The 25790-nt window shown below is 42.4% G+C and overlaps 1 protein-coding gene across 4 annotated transcripts; it reads left to right on the top strand.

Moving 5' to 3' along the window:
* The first annotated feature begins 5246 nt into the window (after positions 1-5246).
* Positions 5247-18544, top strand: RNF6 (ring finger protein 6). Of its 4 annotated transcripts, none has more exons than XM_074958648.1 (5): positions 5247-5318; positions 5893-6114; positions 11537-11749; positions 12432-12539; positions 16035-18541. In XM_074958648.1, the coding sequence occupies exons 3-5, from the start codon at positions 11557-11559 to the stop codon at positions 17798-17800; spliced, it is 2067 nt and encodes a 688-aa protein (XP_074814749.1). In that variant the 5' UTR covers positions 5247-5318; positions 5893-6114; positions 11537-11556; the 3' UTR covers positions 17801-18541. The 4 variants fall into 4 exon arrangements, with proteins under 4 accessions (XP_074814749.1, XP_074814769.1, XP_074814760.1 ...); XM_074958668.1 differs by having other exon boundaries at positions 5274-5451; positions 11571-11749; positions 16035-18544; XM_074958659.1 differs by having other exon boundaries at positions 5274-5451; positions 11542-11749; positions 16035-18543.
* Positions 18545-25790: the final 7246 nt, after the last annotated feature.

Below are 25790 nucleotides of genomic sequence, written 5' to 3'. Positions count from 1 at the left end.
AATTCTAAAGGGTGCCTATGGCTGCAGGACAACTTTGCCTGTGAAAACTGGTAGTGTTATTGAAAAAAGTCCTTATTTGGGGGCAGAAAGCTAAAAATAAAGATCTTCCTATTACACCTCAAATACATTGTCTATTGACTGAAGATAGATTTTGCTGTATTTGTAATATAAAATAAAACATGCTAGAGTAAATTTTTGAATAACTTTGGTGGGCATGGGGTGAAATCAAGATCTGGCTTACAGTTAGTGTCTAGCTACAGTTACTACAGCAACTCCATAATTATCTGAGTTTTGCTGCCCTCTATAGACTACTTATTTTTCCAAGTGCAGTAGAACCCTTATTTTACAAAAACAAGGGATTGAGAAGTTCATAAAATTGAACATCTCAAAATTACAATAGGCATGGTATATAAATTGTAGTATGCTGCTCTCCATCACTTTCTGGAACTTCTGTGATCTTCAATGCACTGGAATGAGAAGGGGATGTCTGTTTATCAACTTTCATTAGGTGACTTCCTCCCCCACCCCCAGTCAGGAAAAATGGTTAGTGTAACTGGTTGTTCATAAAAATCAAGGCTCTACTATAAAATATAATTGCAATAAATATTTGGGAAAGAGTATGGATGTATTAGAGAGACAAAGTGGGTGAGGTAGTGTCTTATTGAGCCAGTTTCTGTTGGGGAGGGAGACAAGCTTTTGTGCTTACACAGAGCTCTTCAGGTCACCAAAGAACCTTCGGGCTCTGAAGAAGAGTTTTGAGTAAGCCCAAAAGCTTCTCTCACCAACAGAAACTGGCCCAATAAGAGACACTACCTCACCCACTTTGTCTCTAATGCCCTGGGACCAGCACAGCTACAACTGTGTTAATAAAATACATATTGGAAGAGAATACTGTAAACTTTCCTGTATTGTTGGAGAGATCAGTCTGATTAATTCATTGACAATAGTTCAATTGTCATATTCTATCCCCAAATTTACTGCACAAATTCTTAGTAAATTTTCCTTTTGTACTTCAGTGTGAGTTGTGTAAGGAGAGGAAGTAGGACAGATACAGGAACAGTTTATGCTTCCTCACTGTACCCTTCTAACATACCTCTCCCATCTTCTGAGGAGCAATCCCCAGGTGAGTTTGAGGGAAGGAGACATTTTGATTTGACTAAGGGAAATTGGTGTGTGGAAAAGCTGATTGCAGGGAAAAGTTGATTGTAATGAATGTCAAGTAGAATTGAGTCACACTGGAAGAAAATGGACTGATTATGTATGTTGAGGCAGGTACATTGATTTTTATTCTGGATGGAAAATTGATTCTCATGAATTATATGTTTTGGTGTATCTACAGGTGCAGGAGATTGAGAGAGGGTGGCAAATTGCTATTGAATGTGGTGAGGAAAATAGACTATGAAGTGCCACATCCCATCTGCTGCCAGTAGATTCCCTTGGTGGGAGGGAAAATGTGTCCTGCTGTCTGGACTGATTTGTGATTGTGAGTGCCTACCCCAGGGCAGACTGTCAAATAGTAGGGCACACCCCCCAAACTCATGGTATGGTCTATAACTAGATTTCACTAACCCAGTAACAAATGTGAACTCCTGAAGCACTGTACCAGTCTTACCATGGAGTCACAGACAATCCCCTTGGGCATTCTAGTCGGTCTTTCCACCCAGCAAGCTGGGCCTACTGATGGTGCTATACACCAAAGATTCAGGTTGCTTCCAGTCCCAAGAGATCAGCTCAATTTGTACCTCAGATCTCACTGCAAAGATGACATTCGTAGCCAATCCTATAATAAATCCTTAGTTAACTAAACTAGGAAGAACTTAGTGTTATTTACAGGTTAAAGCAGGCAACATGTATACACTAGTTAGCCTATGATTTTAAAAGGTGACAGAATAGTAGTAATCTGTCAGCACTAAATATCTATTTGGGTTAACCCAGGTTAACCCTAGGGATCTCTGCTTCTGTTTCACAGATCCACCCCTGTGAGAATCCAAACAGCAAAGAGAAAGTTCTCTCTTGTCCCTGATTTATCCCCTTCTTCCAGCATTCAAGCAGATGCGATGAGATTTTTTGCAAGTAGCACCTTCATGGGTGTGAGAGGGTTGTTAACCAAGTCTTTGTTTAGTGATGTTGCACAATGGCCCATTTAATTTTGAGAGTCCTTCTTGATGGGCTGAGGACCATTCCTCCTGACTGGGTTCACAGGGCAAGCATTTTTATAGTTATAAAGCAAAGTTTACATATCACCTTATAGTATGTTATACCTGTGAAATTAATGCGTGCAGCAACTTACAAGCATTCCATGAAGTCTAAATGCTAAACACACTTATACCTATCTTGAACAATACTAACATGCAGAGGAGCTGGTCTGGTATCCAGCTATGAATTTGTCAGTGCTCAGCTGAGCACTTACAGCTTTGGCAAGAGCTGGAACCTAGTCTACCAGCATCACAATCTATGAAGGTTCTACACCCAGTTTGACAGATTTCCTTGGTGAGAAGAGAAGTGATCTATGAGATGATCTCAATGCAAAAAGGAGTCCCCACTATGAAAAAGTTTAGGTAGCTCTGTGCCTGTGCGCAGGAAACAGAAAGAAAAGCTAATTAGGAATTGACAAGTTTCAGAAGGGATACCATTTCCTCTATTTTTGTAACTCAGTAGTTATCCCACAAGAGAATAAACTAATCCCAGAGTCTGTTGTCCAACAGGCAGCCCGCTTTTCCTATTCTTTGGTGGTCATGCAGCATCCTCAGCTCACAGACCCCTTTGCTCACACAGCTGGTAAGAGCCATCTGGGCGGGGGGACCGGGCTCCATGGCTGGCAGAGCCCTTAGGGAGCAGCTACTGCAGGGGGAGCCCTCCCAGTGCACAGCCCCTCCCTGCACACAGCCCCTAGCTACTCCCTGCCTGCACCCTCAGCTGTTTTCAAACTTTTTGAACTGAGCCCCCCCTCACCTTTGAGTTATAATTGTGGCCTGCTGAGGTCAGTCGGCAGGGAGGTGACCTCCATACCTGACCAGCCATGCAGAGCTGGCTCGACCCATAGGTGCCGACTTCGTGGGTGCTCTGGGGCTGGAGCACCAACAGGGAAAAATTAGTGGGTGCTCTGCACCCACCAGCCGCCAACACCCCCACTGCACCCCACCTCCTCCTCCCCTGAGCATGCCATGTCCCTGCTTCTCCGCCTACCTCCCAGTGCTTTCCACCTTGCTGCTACCAAACAGCTGTTTGGTGGTGTACTTGGGGGGTGGGGGGGAAGAGGAGCGGGAACGTGGCACGCTCAGGGAAGGTGGTCCCCAAGAGGCAGGGCCGGGGTGGGGATTTGGGGAAGGAGTTGGAATAGGGGCAGGGAGGGGGGTGGAAACTTTGGGGGAAGGGGTTGGAATGGGGGCAGGGGTGGAGTCAGGGCTTCTGCTCCCACTGGTGGGAGCAGAAGTCAGCACCTATGCACCCCTGCCCACCCAAAATAGAAGTCAAACTACACCTATGCCTGAGGCCCCACCCCCCAGCCCAGAGCTCTGAGGTCCCCCCCACTCCCACAGGGCCCTGGAGTTTTTGTAGCATGTTGTAGGGGGGCCTCAGGAAAAAAGAAAGTTGAGAACCCCTGAAATAGAAGGCAGATTGTGGGGAAGGAAGAGAAACAAAGGGCAGAAAAGGTGGAAGTCCAAAAAGTAAAAAGACAGTATCGTCCAAAATGCTAAAATCCCAATCTCCAATCAATTCTACATGCTCAAACTCCTGTGCCCTGGTACACCCCACTGACTTTGTTGTGGTGTCACATTGGCAAAAATAATTCGCCTTCCAAGACTGCAGCTTAACAGCTTAGAACCTAATGGTGCAATGACCTTGATTTCCCACCATGTCCCCAGCACCAGTGGGGATGATGCAGGGGTCTGCCTGCACCAGCTGGCTGCTGAGTCAGGGCTGTAGCAGCACTGGACAATGCAGTAGTGCCAACTCTGTTTTCATTGCAACTCCAGTGACTTTGGGGGCATTTTTCATCTGTCTCATGAAAACATGAGAAAAGATTGTCAACTCACAAATTTCCTCTTATTCAAAATGGGCACTATCTCCTTTTATTGTTCATGGGGTTGAAGCCAGCAAAGTGGCCACTATTTCCCACAGTCTACCTGCATGTGTAAGTGAGACTGGCCTTAATAAAGTTGCCTGCCACCTCCCATTGTTTTCAGTGGCAGTGAAGCCATGTCCATAGGCAAAATGACTGTCACTACTCTACAGTCAGAGAGCCTAGACAGGAGACTGGCACTATGAGAAACAGAGGGGGTCTCCGTTCACTGCCCCTGTCTTGAGCGCCAACTCTGCAGCTCCCATTGGCCAGGAACTGCTGCCAATAGGAGCTGTGGGGGTGGTGCCTTTAGGCAGGGCAGCACGCAGAACCCCCTGCCCTGCCCAGGGGCTGCAAGGATGTGCCGGCTGCTTCCAGGAGCAGCACAGGGCCAGGGCAGGCAGGCAGCCTGCCTTAGCCCCGCTGTGCAGCTGCCCAGGAGCTACCAGAGGTAAGCACTGCCCAGAGAGAACCCACACCCCTTATCCCCTCCCTCTCCCCAACCACCTGCCCCTGCTCTGAGCCCCCTCCCAGAGCCAGTACCCCTTGCCCCCTCCTGCACCCCAACTCCCTGCCCCAGTCAAGCCCACTCCTGCACCCCAACCCCTACCCCAGCCAGGTGAAAGGGAGTGAGAGAGCAAGCAATGGCAGGAGGGGTGCTGGCATGAGCAGGGCAAGGCATTGGAGAAGAGGCGGGGACTTGGGAAAGGGGCGGGGCAAGGGTGTTTGGGTTCGTGTGATTAGACAGTTGGCAATCCTACGTACTAAGGTTTAGCCATGTTAGTCTGTATCCGCAAAAGAAGGAGTACTTGTGGCACCTTAGAGGCTAACAAATTATAGCTGTAGCCCACGAAAGCTTATGCTCTAATAAATTTGCTAGTATAAGGTGCCATAAGAACTCCTGTTCTTTCTACCTATTGCGCTTGCGAACACTGCACTGACCAGAGAAAGGAAACCTTCAGGCGCACCCCTCCGCCCCGCTCCCGCCTCCCAGCGCCTCCTGGCTGCAGCCCCGGCCCCTCAGACTCCCTCACGCGCTAGAAGGGCCAGCTCGCGGGCCGCCCGGAGCCTGCCAGAGGTTATGCGCCGCGGGAGACGAGATCCACCTGTGCGCATGCCCAGGGCGGCCCCGTCTGAGTGCGGAACGTTTGTTCGCTGCTCAGTGCGGCCACCCGGACGGGAATCACCGGTCCGCCTCCAGCGCACGGGTCTGGGGACTCGGGTTCTTTCCGGCGCTGGCGGCGGCTGCTCGGAGGTGAGGCGTGAGCAGGGCCAGTGTGTGCCGCCGCCCCCACGCTGGGCTCTTCCTCTTACCCTCGCCTTAGAGGGCGGCTCCGCGCAGCGGGGCGGGGGGTGCCGCCTCGGCGGGCCCCTCTGCAGCGCGCGTGGTGAGTAGGGTCCTGGCTGGGGCGCCGAGACAGGGCCCACCTCGCCCTGCTGTAATTGGTCTCTGGCCGCGGCTACGCCAGGTGACTGGAGAGGAGCGCTGTCAGTCACCCCCAGCGCTCTGGGAACAGGCGCCGGCCCCAGGCCATGGCTGCGCCGGGCAGGGGGCCGCGGGGAGCCCGCCCCACGGGCGTCAGAGCCGCAGCCCGGGCAGAGTGCAGCGATCCCCGCGCGAGTGCCGGGGAAGGGCCAGCAGCCTTCAGCCTCCCCGCCTGGAGCGGCCCTGAGGCTGCGGGGAGGGAAGGGCCAGCAGTCCCTGGCCGTGGTGTCTGCGTGGGCTTCGCTGGGGCGGGAGTGGGGCCAGGCCAGCGGGTCCCGCTCTTGGCGCTGCGTCAGATTTTATGCCCGTCTGTAGTTACTTGGGGATACTTCCGTTGTTTCAGGTGTTCTTCAAAGCCCGGGGACCTCCTCTCGCCTGGAGGGTCAGGCTTGACAGCCATGTCCTGTGTGCCTGTCTGCCAGGGAGGCCGCCTCCTCTAAACTCAACCCTCACCCTCCTGGCAGCCACGGGAGGGCCTTTCAGAAAATGATCACTTATTTGAATCCTGGATACAAGTTAATGGAAAGAGGCCACGAGGAAAAATAAGCAGATATAGCTGATTAAAGTGAGTGCACATTCTTTGCTAGAAAGGGTTATGGTACTGGTTCTGAATTTACAACTATATTGGTATGTATAATTTCCCTCTCAAACTGTGGGAAATTAGAAAAGAGAATTCTGAGTTTTGCCTGAGTTATTCTTGCCATTTTTGTTCCATTTAATAGTTTAACTCCCTTCATTTAGGACTTGTCTACATTTAGTAGTGATGCTGTACAACTGTAGCACTTCAGTATAGAGACTGTGTACAATAAGTCGACAGGAAGAGTTCTCCTGTCAGCATTGGTAATTCACCTCAGAGGGTGTAGGTAGGCCAACAGAAGAATTCTTCTTTAGATCTAGTACTGTCCACACAAGTGCTTAGGTTGGATTAGTCTAACTGCATCGCTCAGGGGTGTGAATTTTTCACACTGTGTGTGACATAGCTGGGTCCATCTGATTTTTCAAGTGTGATGCTTTCAAATACAAAAGTATCTTGTTTTGTTGGTGGTCAATGTTAAATATGAAATGGCATCGATGCCAGTTACTGTTATTGTAACCAGACTGGGTAACTAAATATTTCACACTTCTTACTGTTCTCAGGTGAGACAAGTGGGTGAGAATGTTATTGAACCAGCTTCTATTCATGAGAGAGACAAGCTTTTGAGTCTACACAGTTCATGTCTGTGTAAGCTTGTTTCACAAACAGAAGTTGGTTCAATAAAAAGATATTACCTCACCCACCTTGTCTCTAATCCTGGGATCAACACAGCTACACCAACAACATTGCATGCTCTTGAGAGTCACTTAGAGCCTATTTAACCATCCTGCCATAAGACTCAACAAAATGAGTCACTTAAATTGTTTTATTCTACCACATACATGCTTTGAAGAAAGAGAGCTCATATGTTATTGAGCATGAGAAAGGGAGTGGGGAAAAAGAAGAGCTGAGAATTTAAATTGAAAGATAGATTAGCTGACATGACAGTTTTCAGCTTTATGAATAAGGATTTGTATATGCATCTTTCTGTGCATCATGAGATTACATTAAATAAATTAGTTAGCTGACAAAGTTGGGGGGAGGCAGGAATAGTTCTCATTTTATAGATATCTAGTTTTCATATAAATTCACAATTTGATTCTCACTTTTTGCTGTATGCAGGATCAGATTTGTAGGTGCATAGAGATCTTTAATATTGGAGAGAGAAACACTACCAGAAATCGTCTGTGTGAGATTTTAACTTCCCAGTTAATAAATTGGAGAACAAATGCTGTTAATAATGGTCAGGCCTAGTTATTTGTGGGTATAACAGACCAGATTTCTTCAGCAAATAGTCACTTAACAACAGGAGGTGATGCTGTTTTGGACTTGCTTTAGTGAGTAGAGATGACATTATAGAAGAGCTGGTCATAAAAAATAAACCTTGGATCAGGTGATACCTAGTTGACTCAGTGTCAATTAAATGGGATAATAGTCAAAACTAGGTTGTAACTAAGGTTTTTGATTTCAAAAGGGCAGATTTTGGGAAATTAAGGGAACTAGATAGTAAAGTAATCTGGACTGAAGAGCTCAAGGACTTAAATGTGGCAGCTTAGTTTTTGCATCTTTGCTTTAAGAAATTCCATCTGGAATTTGCATCGCGGGGGGGGGGGGGGAGACTTGCATTTTATTCCTTTGTTTACCTCCATGTAACATGAGTTTGTCAAGTTAGGTTAGTCTGGCAACATCTGATACCTTTGATTAGATAATGGATATGTTTAGACAAGGGAAATGCAGGAGACCTAATCTGTCTGTAAAGTATTTCAGTAAAGTATTTGACAGAGTCCCACACATGAAATAAGTTAAAATGCAGATGATGGGGATTAGTACAAGATCTGTAACTATAAAGAACTGATTACAGAGTATGACAGGGCCACCCACCTCTAATGAGCACCTCCATCAGGTGGGTGCAGATCTGTGCTCACTGCATGCAGTGCCCCTGTTTACAGTAAACCTTGATAGGCAGGTCTTCAGGGGCTCACCACTCCAGCTAAGCTATGCATAGTCTACATGTCTGACCACACAAACAGAAAGCTCTAACAGGGCCAATCACAGTGCCTTTGGAATGTATTGAGCCCTGTCTCTAGGCTCAGTTTTCAGCCCTTTCTGGGCTAGCCTAAAATCTATTCCTGCTCTGTTATAGAGTAGTGACCCCATGGCCTTCTCCCTGGAGATGGAGTCCTGACCTTCACTGGGGCCTCTAAGCAACATTTGTCCCCTTCTCAAGGCTTTGGGGACCCTACCAGTGGCCAGACCTGGGCCCACCCGCTACTCCAGGTCATGACCCAAGGAGCCTGTAAAAAGCAACTACTTACTGCTTTCTGTAGTAGATGCTGCTGCTGTTCCCTGGGCTGCTTCCCACACACTTCACTTTGACCTCAGGACTGACGCTCCCACAGCCAGCAAAGAGCACCTTCCTCACCTCCCAGGTCCCAGCAAGCAACTGATCTGTTCAGGCCCTGCAGCTCCTTTTAACTGGGCCTGCTGTGTGCTGATTGGCCACTTTACTGCAACTTCTCTGGGCAGCCATGGAGGACCCACCTTCGCTGCTCCTTTTCTGGGGGGAAGTGTAGTAGGACAACAAGGCCTCCAGCAGGGGGCCTCAAAGGTCCTGGTATACCCCATCACAGGAAGACAGGGTTATGCTGAAAGGAGAGCTATCTATCTGGAGGGAGATTACTAGTGAAGTTCCTTGAGGATCTATTTGGGGACCAATCTTTAATATTCATTAGTGACCATGGCACAAAAAGTAGAAGTGTGCTAATGAAATTTGCTAATGACACAAAGTTGGGAGGCATCTGTACAGAGGAGGACTGAACTATTATATATGAGGAATTGGGTGATAAAGAGAATTGGAGTAATAGAAATTGGATGAAATTTAATAATACAAAGTGCAAGCTCATGCACTTAGGGAATAACAAGAATTCCTGCTTTAAACTTGGGGCTCAGCCGTTGGAAACAACAGAGGAGAAAGACCCACATGCATTAGTTGATCACAAGATGAGTATGAACTACCAGTATAATGTGGCTGTGAAAAAGTCAAATATGATCCTACAATAACATGTGAGCTATTTCCAATAGAGGAATAGATAAAGTACTAATGCTATTGTACAAGGCATTGGTAAGATCTCAGCTGGAATTCTGTGTACAATTCTGGTCACCCATGTTCAAGAAAAATGATTTAAAACTGGAAAAGGTGCAGAGGAGGACTACTAAGATAATCAGGGAAATGGAGAGCCTATTTTACTAGGCTTGGGTTGTTTAGAGTAGCAAAATTTAGGCTGAGAGGGAATATGATTGTTAACTCTAAATACATCAAGGTGGCAATCACCATGGAGGGAGAAGAGCTATTTAAGGCAAAGGACAATGTCAGCACAAGCATAGAAGGGTATAAACTAGCCATGAATAAATTTAGGCTGGATATTAGAAGGAGGTTTCTAACCATCAGAGGAGTGATGTTCTGGAACAGCTTTCCAGTAGGTGTAGTGGGGGCAAACAAGCTACCTAGTTTTAAGGTGGAGCTTGATAAATTTAAAGTACGGAATTGTCTGACTGGATTGTCTATGATAGTAGAGGACTGGACTCAGTGACCAAGAATGTCCCTTCCTGTGCTATGTATGTTGTTTGGTTGTTGTTTTGGATTATAAACTTTTTGGGTCTGTTTAAGCCTTTGTATAGCAGTACTTGCCAGACAATAATTAGCATGGAAGAAGGTGCAAAGACAATTGTGGGAGAAGCAGACATGATGGGCTAGTGAGAGCTAGCATCAGTGCAAGTGTGGAAACTTGGGTGAATGTGAAAAGAAATAAGATAAGTAGAGAGGGGGGCAGAACTCTGAAGGACCTTGATAACAAGAAGTTTGAATTTAACATTGTGAACAAAAGGGAGCCCATGGAGGAACTTACAGTCCAATCCAACTCCTGTTAAAGTCAGTGGGGGAGACCTTTCTTAGTGGAAGTTGGATCCGGCGAAGTGGTAACATGGTCAGGAAGATTGACTTAGCAGCTATGTTTTGAACAGATTGAAAGGGGCAATGTGTATCGTTTAAGAGGATGCAATAAGCAAGGTGGGGAAGATGAGGGCCTGGACTAAAATTTTGGTTGTGGATATAAATAAGGTGTTTAATCATAAAAATATTATGGAGAAAGAAACAACAAAATTTGGCCACAGCCTGGATGAAGGAAAGAGAAGTCAGTGATGACTCCAAGCTTATGAGTGTGAATGATAGAAAGGATGGTATTTCTGTCAAAAGAGACAGATAATAGGGGCTCAATGGGCAGTGTTTGATTGGGGGACAAAGAAATTCCATTTGACCATTATTAGTTTAAGTTGATGAGACATCCAGGAAGGGCTGTTAGAGAGACAAGCTGAGATGCAGGGTTGAATAAAGAGAGACAGGTCAGTGGGAAGGTAAATTTGGAAGTGATTGGAAAGACAGTTAGCTGAAGCCCTCGGGGCAAATAAAATTACCCAAGAAAAGAGTGTAAAGTGAAGAGACCAAGGATGGGACAATAAGTGACCCTCCACCAGGGAGTGCGAGAAGGGGATATTAATTAACCTGTAACCAGTAAAAATGGACTATTAAAATGCTGATCTGCCAGTACAAGGGGGCTTGCTCACATTTTGTTAATAAGGTTTGCAATCAATGTATCCTTGATTTCCTGTCTTTCTTGGCAGCAGAAGGAACAAAGAGTGTGTGTGAGAATCCAGTCTTTCCTCTCTGATTCTGAGCTTGACATAGTTATGCATCCCTTTGTCAGTCTGCAGTTTGGATGAGAGACTTGAAAGAAAAACCTAAAAACACTATCAGAAGTGAAGCAATTCCCCAGCATGGTGCTATGGGTCTTATATTGCTGGAAGTGGCATCCCTTAGATGTGCTGTAAAACTGCAGTCCTAACTATTTGTCATTAAAGATCGAATGGCTAGTACTCTTCTCTATAGTAATAACTCTGTTATCTCATCAGAATTCTGTGCTGGGTAATTACATTTGATTTACCAAAATTTCCCATGCTATTTCACCTTACTCCCAAACCACTGCTGTGATTCACCTCAGAGTGGCTCTATTGCAGTGAGAGGAAGGAAACAAACTTTTGTGTTTATTTCTTTATGTTTTTAAGGTATTCTTATAAGGCTAAGAATAAAACAGTAATTGTTTGATTTATCTTTAAGAAGTTGGTAAGTTAACTTATTTGTCTTTTCACCGAGAGGGTGACTTTCATTATTGTTTTAAACAGCCAAGAAGCAAGATATTTGCCCAATAAACTCTTTGTTGGTGAATTGACCTGGCAAATAGGGACATACAACTTAGTTTATGTCGAGTTCATATTAACAGGTAAACTAGTTTAAATGAGAAACCGAGCAACTGATAACCTGGAGTTATACTTCACAGTACTGATCTTTGGTTTTGTTCAGAACAGCCTGTTTATCTCAGCATGGATCGATCTAGGTCTCGTTTGCGGGGAGGTGATGAACAAGCCTCTCCCCTAGAACACAGTCATGGTGAAGATGAGAGACAGTGGCAGCAGGAGCGCCTTAGCAGAGAAGAGGCCTATTACCAATTCATTAATGAACTCAGTGATGAAGACTACAGGTTAATGAGAGACCACAATCTTCTTGGCACTCCTGGTAAGATATGGATGGCTACAGCAGATGAGACAGTACACCAGTATTAATGAGGAGTGGTGTTATGCCAGTGTAACTGAAAGTACAATTTGGTCTGTGTGTCTGGGGAATGACTGAAGAGTGAGATTTTTTTTCTTTTAAAGTTGATGGCCTCTCTCTTAAAAAACGAACAATTTTAAATGGATATTAAAGCTTGAGAAACAAAAATTCATCTTCCCAGCATAATGTTTAGATTTATAATATGCATCCAAGTTACAACCTCTGGGCACACATACAATAATTAAAATATTCATTTACAAATATCGTACTTAAAGTACACCTTGTATAGAAGAGAATTTCTTCAGAGTCTGAATTCTTAGAACATACTGATGCTAATAGGTTGACAGGTTATAATGACATGCAGTCTTCTGCTTAGATACATGTAGCCTCTTTATTTCTGGTGCCTACTTTTTATTGTATTGTCTGTATTTGTATTGATTGTAATTTTATAATCATGCTGATGTTTCTCCTATGTCTTACTGTTTTTACTTTATTTCTGAAAATTGTCAGTAACAAAAGAAATATAGGAAACTGTTTCATTGTTATGCTTGTATAAACAAGTAATATGCAAACGTTTTTGAGACAATCAAAATATCTTACTGAAAGGCTGAGGGCATATATTACCTAAATATGTGAACTATTTCAGGAGAAATAACAGCAGAAGAGCTACAGCAACGTCTAGAGGGGGCAAAGGAGCATCTAGCATCCCAAACTGATGTAGAAAATAGGGAAGGTGAAGGAGAAACTGCTGGAGGTAAGCTTTCTTTATTTACTTCTATAGGTAAAGCATTCAATTTTTCTGTATATTAAAATACTGGTCTGTTCAAGTGACATCCATACTAAGTCTGTTTTGTCTTTATTCTATGTAGCTCTTTTTCTCCAAGTAGCAAAATGAATAGAGTGTATATCCTAATGATGTGAAAGTAAATTAACTTATAGTACTTCACTATAACTGATTTAGATTTGCAACAAATTACTTACCCTGACCATTCTCCTCCAAAAAGCAATATTTGCACAGAAATAACTTACTTATTTGTTTCTGCCTCTTAAAAATAAGGCTAGATTAAGCTATTTTCTTATTTATTATAGAAGTTGGCAAAACAGCTAACATAAGAAGAGAAGTGATAGCCATCTGAAAAACTAAAGTTAATCTTTTAAAAAAACAACAACAACAAACTTTCCCTTCTTTAAAACAAGGTAAATTCTGTGTTGAAATTAATATTAGCTCCCTAGATAGATGTTTAGTCAAAAAAGACTATCAATAGTTAAGTGGATATTCCCAAATTAATGGCCCAAAATTTGATTAACTTCTTCCCTTCATGAATCTGACTGGGCCAAAATCTTGTTCTATTTGTATAGGGACGAGGGGTTTCATTTTTCAGAGTGGGGAATCATTTTTTTTTTTTGTAAACAAAATCCTGCCAAAACTTAACATCCCTCTCTGTGGACAGGAAGGAAACCTGTACATATAAGTGGGTGGAAGAAAAGAGTTGGGCAGGGAAACAGACTTAATTTTCCAGAGTCCAAGGGATAATTCTAAGTAGTCAGTAAAAATATGGCACTTTAAAATTGAAATATTTTGTCTGTGTCTTCATTAACCATTGAGAGAAAGCTGAATGATTAGCCAGTTTTTCTCGATGAAGACTGTAATGCAGTGGCTTCAGTTGTAGTAGTATTTCTAGTGTTGTAGCAGCCAGGAGCCCCTCTCATGGATTTAGAATCCCATTGTGCTAGGCACTGTACAAATGCATAATAAAACAATAGACCAGGGGTAGGCAACTTACGGCACATGTGCCAAAGGCGGCACGCGAGCTGACTTTCAGTGGCACTCACACTGCCTGGGTCCTGGCCACTGGTCCGGGGGGATCTGCATTTTAATTTAATTTTAAATGAAGCTTCTTAAACATTTTAGAAACTTTATTTACTTTACATACAACAATAGTTTAGTTATATATTATAGACTAATAGAAAGAGACCTTCTAAAAACATTAAAATGTTTTACTGGCACACGAAACCTTAAATTAGAGTGAATAAATGAAGACTCGGTACACCACTTCTGAAAGGTCGCCGACCCCTGCAATAGACAATCTAAAAGTAAGAGAAGACAACAGGTAGAATCAGACAAATGAGGAAGGATAAAGAAAGAGTAGTATATAATACATAATAGGCATCTCAGCATACCAGCTACCTAGCAGCTCTCAAGTAGAATAAATTCACATAATCAGAAGACAAATGCTTATTGACTCCATCCCTATAGCATATGAATGCTTTCCAAATTAAACTGAAAATAAGTGTCTTTATTTCATCCCAGCTTGCAGGAGAAATACCTTGATTGAGACATTATGTGTAACTGGTTGGGAAAGCAAAGTCATAGATGTTGTGGGGCATATATCTTTCATGTATGCTTTTCATATACTTGAGAGCCAAACTAAATCAGACCATTAGTCCTTGTAATCCAGAGTTTTTGTTTCTGACCGTGGCTAGTATTCAGTACTTTAGAGGAAGATGCAAGAAAGTTCATACTATCCAGTTATTAAGTAACCTGTCCAGGTGGAAACTTTTTTTCCTAACCCCAGACAGTGGCTGGCCTGTGCCTTGAAGCATGAAGATTTATAGTTCATACATTTTCATCCTGTATTATGACTGGATACGATGACTTAATCAACAGCTAAGTGATATCTTATAATCTAATTAAACTATTTGCAATGAATTGTTTTGCTTATATTTATAGCCAAGATCTTATGAAACTAAAAATCAGTTAATCATATTTGGCTATCTGTATATAATCCCCAGTGCACTTGTGTGGGCTTGATGATTCCATTTGACTTCTTTCCCCACTTTTTAAAACAATTTAATCCAGTGGTACCAGAGGAAACTTTTCCTCTTGCGTCCCCCCACCCACCCACCCACCAGAAGTAATGGAATGTGCCTGTGTCCCCTGTGCCGTGTGTGAAGTCACAGCCTGGCCAGGGTCTGTGGCCAGGAGTGGGAGTGGAGGACTAGCAGCCAGGAGTGGGGGCAGGGGCAGGGCAGAGCTGGGGGCAGAGCAGGGCTGGGTGGTGCTTCCCTCCTCCATAGGGTCAGGCCCAGGCCCCACTGCACCCCTTGGACGTTCCTCCATGCCCTCTAGTAGGGTGTGCCCCACAGTTTGGGGACCACTTGTTTAATCAGTGGGAATGGGTGCATTGGGAACTCTTCTTTATAGCACTGCAGACATACGAAAATCGAGCAAATGGAAACACTTCTTGGTAAAGCAGAAAGTATAGTGCCTTTTTCTCCTTACCCATAATTACAACTTGGACTTAAAAAATGCTACAAATAAATCCAGTGTGGAGTATCTATATGGATCTCATTTAAATCTTCAGAGGCTGTTGAAAACCATGATTACATTGCAACTTCAGCATCATATGAATGGAATTAGAATCCATTATGTGTCATCTAATAATGACTACACCTTTTGTAAATCACTAAAATCCTGGTCTCCTTTAGTTACCTTTTTTCAGCTTGGAGGTTGATCAGTTGGGGAGGGTTCAGAGAAGAGTCATGAGAATGATTAAAGGATTAGAAAACATGCCCTTCAAATTGCTCAGTCTATTTAGTTTACCAATGAGAAAGCTAAGGGATGACTCGATTACAGTCTATAAGTACCTACACTGGGAACAAATATTTGATAATGGGCTTTTCAGTCTAGTAGAGAAAGATATAAGGTGAGCCAATGGCTGGAAGTTGAAGCTGGATAAATTCAGACTGGAAATAAGGCATAAATTTTTAACAGTGTGGGTAGTTAGCCATTTGTACAATTTACAAAGGGTTGTGGTGGATTCTCAATCACTGGCAATTTTTAAATCAAGATTGGATTTTTTCTAAAATATATGCTCTAAAAATATTTTGGGGGAATTCTATGGCTTGTGTTAAACAGGTGGTCCAACTAGATGATCATAATGGCCCCTTCTGACCTTCAGAATCTATTAAATCTTTGCCACAAATCTCACATACTACTGAAACAATTATCAGAGGGGTAGCCGTGTTAGTCTGGATCTGTAAAACGGCAAAGAGTCCTGTGGAACCTTACAGACTAACAGATGTGTTGGAGCATAAGCTTTCGTGGGTGAATACCCACTTCGTTTGATGCATGAAACAATGTAAATCAAGAAGAAAGCTTTAAAAAGGCTTGTAGGTAATATATGGTTTAGAGTGCATCATGATATGCAAAATGTGTAAATTAGAGTTCTTTATCTGCTTCTTACAGATTCAGAGGTTCTTGGGGAAAATTCAAATGGTGACTCTCTGCTAGAGTGGCTGAACACATTTCGTCGCACAGGAAATGCTACTCGCAGTGGACAGAGTGGGAACCAAACTTGGAGAGCTGTGAGTCAGACAAATCCAAATAGCGGGGAATTCCGGTTTAGTCTTGAAATCAACATAAATCATGAACATAATAGTTTTGAAGCTTCTAGTGATGAATATATGGACATTTCACACTTGGATACTAGCACAATGCATATGGACAATCGACATCAAAGAGCAGTCAGTCCTGTAGCTACACGAACTAGGAGCAGGACATCAAGAGATTCTCATGGTGAAACTTCTAACACTGCAAGAACCAGAACTGTGAGAAATTCTGTGGTACAAAGTGCTGAAGAAACCTCTTCTCCTGTCTTGGGAAGGCTCAGAAGAAGAACTAGGGAGTCAACAGGCCTTTACAGAACAAGAAGCACAGCACATAATATTTCTTCAGATACTGGTGAACACAATGTTGTTAGGCGAAGAGAAATGCAAGAAACAGTCACATCCACTGATCTCCAGAGAGGTAGAGCTAGAGCTAATGTTCAGATGGGTACAAGACAAAGACTAGGAATTCTAAGGTTAAGATCTACCTTGAGTAGTCGAAGCCGTTCTCCATTGCAAAGACAAGATGGCTCTACTAATTCTGAGGAGCAGAGTCTGAGGCAAAGTAGGAATTTACAGCAAATCTCTAGAAGGTCTACTAGGAGATATACAGCTCAGCCTCCATCTGAGCCAGATGAACAAACAGTAGGTAGCACACAGACGCCACAATTTTTTAGTTCAGCCCCAACATTAGGAATAACATTGGAAGAGGATGAATCTAATAGATCAACAGCTGCAGTTAGAAGACATCCAACTATTACACTAGATCTTCAGGTAAGAAGAATTCGTCCTGGGGAAAATAGAGATAGGGAGAGTATTGCTAGTAGAACACGCTCTAGAGTGGGAATAGCAGAAAACACAGTTACTTTCGAAAGTGATAGTGGTGGATTTCGCCGTACAATTTCCCGATCAGAACGTGCAGGTATACGAACCTACGTTAGCACTATACGGATCCCTCTTCGTAGAATTTCAGAAACTGGTGTTGGTGAACCTTCATCAGTGGCTCTTCGATCAATTCTAAGGCAAATTATGACTGGTTTTGGAGAACTAAGCTCCTTAATGGAGACTGAATCAAATTCAGAAATTCAGAGGGGCAGTCAGCACTTATTAGATATACAATCAGAGTTGAATAACTCACACACAGTAAATGATGATAGTGAATTAAGTGAGACTTCAGTTAGGCATAGATATGTTGAAGAAGGTAGTAGTGAAACAAATGGAGAGAATGATGGGACTCAACATTATAGTCTCAATAATGAAAATCGGGAAAGCAGACAGTCTCAAGAGGCAAACAACTTGGTTGAAAATGGAACACTGCCCATTCTTCGTCTTGCACATTTCTTCTTGCTAAATGAAGATGATGACGACGAGCACTTGAGAGGTTTAACCAAAGAGCAGATTGACAATCTGTCTACCCGGAACTATGGGGACAGCCACACAGAGAGTGAAATAAGTAAAACATGTAGTGTTTGTATAAATGAATATGTAACAGGGAACAAGCTAAGGCAGTTACCATGCATGCATGAGTTTCATATTCATTGTATTGATCGCTGGCTTTCTGAAAATTCTACTTGCCCAATTTGTCGGCAGCCTGTATTAGGGACTAACGCAGCAGACAATGGATAAAGTTATTTATATTGTTTAGTATTCAATGAATTGCTATATTTATGGTGAGCCAAATAGGATGAATTATAATTTGGATAAAGGTACATTTGCGTGGAGATTTTTGTTTGACTTGTTTAAAGATACAATATAGGAAAGTTGCCTAAACTTAGTGTAAATACTATGTTTCTCCTTCCAAAGCGCAGATCTAGTAGTATGTGTAGAGCCAAATGATCTTAATAAAATTTATATTTTTTTAGGTAATATTTTTATGCTAAGCACTTTTGTATATATAGAAATGTAATAGTTAATCAGTCCTGCTAAATGTATGTTTGTTTTTAACAGTGGACTCACTTTATTTAGATTACACATAGTTTCACACAGGCTTGCTACTGTGTTGAGAAATTGGTGTCTAAATAGCCATTCATTAGCTTTTTGTTCTAAGAACAATTTCTTTTACAGAAGGATATCTTGCTGGACATGTTTGCTAAAGATATTTAAGTTACTTGAAATGCTCAATTTAATACACAGTATATTTTTTTAATATTGAAATATCCTTTCTGAAAACTTGCAAGTTTGGTTCTATTTAAGCTTCTTTATAGCAATTTTTGCATGTGGTTTTACACAATGCTTAATGTTGACAAGTTCTTATTTGAAAGTGGATTGGATTAGTGACATTTTGAAATGTACATAATTCTATGCAGTGTCTCTGACAGTTGTTGTCTTCCAACAGACAGCAGTCAGATCAGTCAAAATGACAATTCTAAGAATGCCTGCCTCATTTGAACATAAACACTTGTTGAAAAAATAATAAACGTTTAAGAAGCTTTTATGCAACTCAAAATTATTTAATCCTAGTGTGACAGGTTTCCCCTGGGGTGCCACCTGGAAGTGGGGTACCACTGAGCCCTCTGACCCACCAGCCTGGGCTCCCTCTCACACTGTGCTGCTGTGATAAGCTGCAGACACGCTCCTGATCTTACACTTGCACCAGCATACACACATGTAGGGACACACCCAGCTGCAGTTACATGCAGGATCTCTGACTAGCCACTGAACGAACCAACAGTAGAAAGGCTAAAGCCAAGGTAACTCTCAGCTCTCCAGGCATGTGCTCCCTCTAAAGCATAAACCCAAAATTATATTGTTTTGAGCTGCATGGGGAACTGTACAGCGTAAGCTCGTAGAGTTCGCCCCCTCCCCTCCCTGTGTGGAGAAGAATATGCAACAGCTTCTCTGAGCTAAGATTCCCAGGCACTTTAGTCCAAAATCTCTGGTTTAGATTAAAACATAAACTTTATTAATTACAAAAGGTAGCTTTTAAGTGATTGAGTGATAGCAAACAGATCAAAGCAGATTACCTGGCAAATAAACAAAAACGTAACCTAAGCTTAATATACAGTACTAGATAGATTGGATATGAATAGCAGATGGTACAGGCAGACTTGTAGATTCTTAAGGCACAAGCTGCATTAGCTTTCCAACTTGGGTTTCTCAGGTCTTCATACACAGGCTAGAAATCCCTTTAGCCTGGGTCGAGCACTTCCTCCAGTTCGGTCTTTGTTCCTCAGGTATTTCCAGGAGTCTTCTTGTGTGGGGACTGAAGAACACCAGATGATGTCACTCCCTGCCTTACATAGCTTTAGCATATGGTGGAAACCCTTTGTTTCAAAACTTGGTTTGTGGAAAAATACTGACATCCCAAGATGGAGTCCAGAGACGTGGTCTGGTCACATGACCTTGCATATCTTGCTAAGTTAAAGCAGCCATTACTTACAGGCTGTCTGGAATGTTCACAGGAAGGTTAAGTTTTTTCAGGGTCCATTATCTTTGCTGATGGGCCATCAGCACTGTCTGGCTTCTTCGTTGTTGTACCAGAAAGGCTAGTTGTGGGTGTCCCCCAGAGTAAGCATGTTTGAAATACAGATACATAGTCAATATTCCTAACTTTAGATACAAAAATGATACATGCATACAAATAAGATAATCATATTCAGCAAGTCATAACTTTTCCAATGACCTCTCACATGACCCATCTTGCACAAAATACATCATAATTATGCTATGATCATATAATATCACTATGAAGAATATGGGGTGCAGTGTCACACCTAGCTCATGTTTCTTTTTAAGACATTTTAATTTGAAGATGGAAAAAACTGGCACGATTTCTAGATCCTACTTGAAATTACATATTTATTGTGTTTTTGTATAAAAACACAAAGATTTACAATATTAGTTCTCAGAGTAACAGCCGTGTTAGTCTGTATTCGCAAAAAGAAAAGGAGTACTTGTGGCACCTTAGAGACTAACCAATTTATTTGAGCATGAGCTTTCGTGAGCTACAGCTCAGTGAGCTGTAGCTCACGAAAGCTCATGCTCAAATAAATTGGTTAGTCTCTAAGGTGCCACAAGTACTCCTTTTCTTTTTGCGAATATTAGTTCTCTTAAAGTTAACTTTCTCTGATGACCAAATGGCAAGACACTAAGAGTAAAAAGAAATCTAAGCTTCCTCCCAAAAATCCTGTATAATTGGACCTTAAAATTCACACCAATAACTTATAAAGTCATAAAATTGCAACAAACAAACAAAAACAAAACAAAATGAAGGCTTCATGTGAATCACTATTGCATCATATTCCATAGGCTGGGAGAAAGATATTCCTAATGTATGACCGTTACACTGAAGTTAAGCCTAGCTCCCTTTGTTCTAGGTGTGTGTAGACATACACAACTGTAACAGAATATGCATATGTGTACATTGACTTTAATGGAAGCTTTAATGTGCATTTCAGAGCAGGTCCGGCTCATTTTCAAAATTCTTTCTGTATGAAGCACTGGAATTTTAGGGTATGTTTACTCTAGATATACTATAGCAGCACAGTTGCAGTGCTGTAATTTAGACACTTACTACAGTGACAGAAGGGGTTCTTCCATTTCTGTAGTAAATTCATCTCTGAGAGGCCATAGCTAGATTGATGAAAGAATTATTCCATTGACCTAGCACTGCATGCTGGGGCTTAGGTTGTCTTAACTACGTCTCTTGGGTGTGAATTATATCTTTAACCACCGTAGCTAAGTCTTTAAAATCTCGTGCACTTTAGCTTAGCACAATTCTCAAAGAAATCTTGTAAATTAAACTATATACTGAGTGTACAGGCTCTCTATGCAAGATGCATTATGCCTTTTCTGATATAGAAAAAGCAAATCACCACCATAAACACAGGATGGGTTTTGCTGTGAAAAACTCATTAGCACCCATGGTCAAATATTTCGTTACAACATCAGAACATATATCACTAAGAATATCAACCACAGGTGGCTTTGCCAACATCCTCAGTACATGAGTCCCAACACTTCCCTCCATTTCTGAGAGAAGGACTTGTTCCATCAGCAACTCAATAGTATCATCAGTAAGCTACTACCAGCTAAGTGACTATTTATTGGGATACTCTGTCTACTCTAGAGTTGGTTCAGATCATGAGATGTGGCCACTATGCATTTTTCCCACTCCATGATGGCCAATGAATGACAATAGGCAAAGACCCACCGAGGAGTGTGCATTAGCAACATCTTCTTCCAGGGTGGTCACTGCCGAAAGGTCTCATGAAGACACCCCAGATCTGGACACTGGCACCAACTGGATTTAACTGTCCTCGATAGAAAACACCTACAGGATTTTATCCATATTTGGGGTGTTCACAGTGCAGATGGTGGCACAGACCATGCACTTCTAGTACACTTCAAAGTAAGGCTTCCTTGAATGTTGATGCATGTAGCTGCAATCTTAGCTTTTTACCAAAAGATTGTACAAGATAAAGAGGGGTTTGTAGCATACACTGAAGAAATGCTTCTAATTATGAAGCAAAATGCATAGCATGTCTCTGCCATAACATGAACTTCACTGCTGAGACGTGATAACCTCACATTGTCCGAAAGTGCATTGCAATGAACAGCAAGGCAATGAGCTTAGTCATGCTTGCTCAATGTGTGTGAGAAGGTACAAATGTGTTTAAGAATGGATATCTAAGAAGTATGTATGATGGCATCAAGAAAGCTACAGGTCCTTCAGCCAAGAAGACTACCCCACTGAAATCTCTCCTAATAGGTGACATCATCACTGACAAAAGCAAACAGATGCAACACTGGGGGGAACACTATCTCAAACTCTGTTCATGTAAAACCACTGTTTCTGAAGTAGCACTACGTGTAACCCCAGGCTCCAGACTGTCAAAAACTTGATATAGCACAATCTATAAATGAACTTGAAAAGGCAATCATCTCCTTAGCACCAGGAAAGGCTACAGGTAAAGATGGAATTTCAGCTGAAGTACTGAAACAAAGAGGACAGGTTATGCTTAAACATCTGCACAATGTCTACTTACCTTCTGGAGGAAAGAAAGGATACCACAAGATGTGAAGGATGCCAACTTCATAAGGTTGTATAAAAACAAAGGAGATGGGAGTGATTGGAACCACTGCAGAGGAATTGCTCTCCTTAGCGTTGCTGGCAAGGCATTTGCATAGGTCATTCTCAAAAGACTGCAAGTTCTTACAGAATATGTATATCCAGACACACAGTATGTCTTTCATGGGTGTAGATCAGTTATCAACATGGTCTTCACACTAATGCAATCACATGAAGAGTGTCAAGAACAAGGAAAACCTCTCTATGTGGCCTTCATAGATCTTAAAAAAGGTGTTTGACATGGTCAGTGGAAAGGGCCTTTTCCAGTTGCTAGAGCAAAGAGATTGCTCCCTAGTCCTCAATCTGATGTCATCATCATTGAAGGATTGAATGAAGGCTACAGTCCAGTGCGATGATGGTCAGTCTGACAGCTTTCTAAACCTCTGGTGTCAAATGGATGTGGTTTTGGCACTCTTCAGTATATTCTCTTTGAGGTTTTGTCATGTTTTCTCAACTAGCACAAAGGGTGTACATCTCCATACAAGATCAGATGAAAAACTATTCAACATTACACATCTACAAGCAAAAGCAAAGTCAATCACCTGCTGATAACATAATTTCTTTTCATTGATGACGCAGTGCTTGTCACACACACCGAAGAGGCGCATCAGCAACTTGGCTATAGCTTTGTGCTAGATTGTGATGAATTTGGAGTAACCATCGGTCTAAAGAAGGCTAATTATGACCCTAGGTGTCTAGACTGCACCAGAATTTTTAATAGCTAGGACCATGTTAGACATTGTGCACAAGTTCTGGTATATAGGATCAACTGCATCAGATAACTTATTTTTGGAAGATGAGCTTAATTTGGCCACTACATTCAGCCAGCTGACCAAGCTCATGAGGAATAACAAGAAACTGACATTAAACACCAAGATACAGGTCTACCAGATGTGCATTTTGAGCACACTGCTGTATGGTGGCAAGACAGGACCATAGCAGGCATGAGAGGAAGCTAAACCCCTTTCACACACACTGTCTTTGACATATTCTAAATACGAAATGGCAAATCAAAGTTCCTGGCACCAAAGTACTTGAGGAAGCAAAATTACCAAGTCTAATCACTATTCTCAAACACAGACATCTCCATTGGCTTGGTCATCTGCACCAGATGGACACATTCCAAAGGATCACCTGTATGGAGAACCTGCACATGTTTCAAAGCCATTGGGCAGACCTAGGTTCAGGTTCAAGGATTCTTGCAAGAGGGACTTGAAAACTTTCAACATTGACACCACAAACGGGGAAGATGTAGCTAGCAACACGTTACACTGGAGGGCTGTGCTGCACCAGGGAGTCAGAGGCTGATGAGAAGTGGTTGGCAGAGAGAAAAGTGAAGAGGAAAGCACAGCAGGCCTAAACCGTTAGTAGTGCTCTGTCTTCATCTTCTGACCCTGCACATTATGCCTGCATTGTTTGTGCCCAGAACTGTTTCTCAAGAATTAGACCTTTTAGCCACTCACAGTGTTGCTGTCTGACACACAGTAACTGAACTGCTTTCATGCTTACCCATCGTCTTTTGAGATAGACAGTTACCATTGCATACTGTATGTTCCTGTAATATAATTGCTATAATTTTGCAAGAGATGAAATTTCTAATAATTGCTAAGAGCTGGAGAGTTGGCTTTCGCAAATTCAACGTAAGCTATTCTATTTTATTCCCATAAATAGTTCTTTTGTAGAATCTTTATGAAATATAAACGTGTTTTATCTGTATAAGGATTTGATATAATCTGCCATAATGTGGTTTGGACTCTAATTATGGAAAACAGTACTTCCTCTTTTTCCTTGATGCCATCCTAGTCCTACTAAACTGTGTGGGATTTAAATGTGACTGTCAGCACAGGATTATAGTTCCCTTCCCTAATTTCTGTTAAATGTAATCAACTTCAGCAGCTAAATGTACGTGTGCCTAATACCTCTCCCCATTCTACTCATAAGTCCCCTGTGCAATAAGAACTTCAGTTTTAGAATTTAAAATTGAAAGCAGCCTCACTAGTGAGCCAAGTGGCACATTTGGAGAGGAGATCTGACCTGGCAAAGCCTACCAGTGCTTTGTTGGTAATCAGGATGCTTTCAAGTTTAGTTCTTAACTAGAGTTCTTACAGTATGGGGGCATATAAGAGAGTAGACCAGATCATATGGAGGTTTCCACAGCCATCCTGTCAGCACGGAGCAGGGTGACTTATGGTTTGGGGAGTTCGCGGAACACACTAGCATACTGTACTACTCACCCTCACAGCACCATTTGTGTTGCCAAAAGCAACATATGCCTGGGTGGAGTAGGAAGAGGGAGAGGCCTAGCTACATGCTGCCTGTTGGGTCATGGTGACACTAGCAGTGATGTTAGCTGCTCCACTTACTGCTCGAGCACTAGGTTGGAATCCTGGCCAGCTGTTGTGCATGGATGCAGTAGGAGCGAAGAGAGATTCATTGGGCCTTTGTCCCATGCAGGATTTTGCCACAGTGAGGGAGCAAGAATTGTTATGCATCCTTAGAAAACAAATGTCTGTCTATGAATGAGCTGCTCTTCAGACACATGCCAAAATGCAGGTGGGGGCTTTCCATCGAAGACATAGGCTAAGATTGATATGTATTTCTGTTATCGTTAATACAAGCTTGAATTTCCATAGGTATGCATGAAATATGATCTTTCAGTGGGTCTTACAAAAATCACAGTGCTGATTAAAATTACTTCAGAAACTGTGCCTTCTTAATCGACAGGACCACTCTGTGTACGTGAAGTCAAGGTTTTAGTATTCAGGTTGTATATGTGAGAATTGGGCAGCCTGTACAGATCAGAGTGTTCCTTGTACATCTTCAAGAGAGTTTAAGGGCCAGTTCCCCACACCCCTGAGCAAATGTATGGAAGACAATTGGGGTTCTACAGCTGTAAATGACAGTATAAGTTGACTTGATTAACTTTCATTCTGGTGTGATGGGAGAGGAGGAAAGGACCTAACTTGACTTGCTGACTCCAGCTTGAGTTTGTAGGCCTGGCATTTGAAAGTTGGAAATTACATCTCTTTCCTTCGCAGATAATCATATATTTGCTGGACATGGGGAAGTTGAAAAAAGCTCACCATGCCATTTAAATATCACTCTTCAGAATACCGTGGCACCTACACCTCTATTAAAGTCATCAGGAGTTCTACCCCTGAATTCAGTGGAAGCAAGAACAAGCACATCATTTGTTCCTTTTTCAACTGTCTAAGCAACTGATGTTGAGCAGTAGCTGAAGTCTCACCAGCAGTGTAACAGCTGCTTGTTTGATTTGGTGGGTTTGCTCCTGCTGCTAAAAGCTCAAACTCCGAACTTCCTTGTTTTTTATGTTATGCTCTAACTATTTAAATGGTCCCAAATGACTTCTTTGCTGTTGGGTTTCCCTTTCATAGTCTGTTTAGAAACTTCCTTCTGCCTTCAAATCTTAATGTCTTCTGTTGGAGATTCACTCAGATAGAAACATCTCTTTTTTCAGAAGTCCACTCTTCAGGGACTAATTATGGTGATGATCCGCTAGCTCTTTGTATACACACCTCTATTCCT

This window comes from Natator depressus, chromosome 1, assembly GCF_965152275.1.
Source record: "Natator depressus isolate rNatDep1 chromosome 1, rNatDep2.hap1, whole genome shotgun sequence".
NCBI classification, from domain to species: domain Eukaryota; kingdom Metazoa; phylum Chordata; order Testudines; family Cheloniidae; genus Natator; species Natator depressus.
Note: the sequence above shows the minus strand (reverse complement) of the source record. Positions and strands in the feature narration are given on the sequence as shown.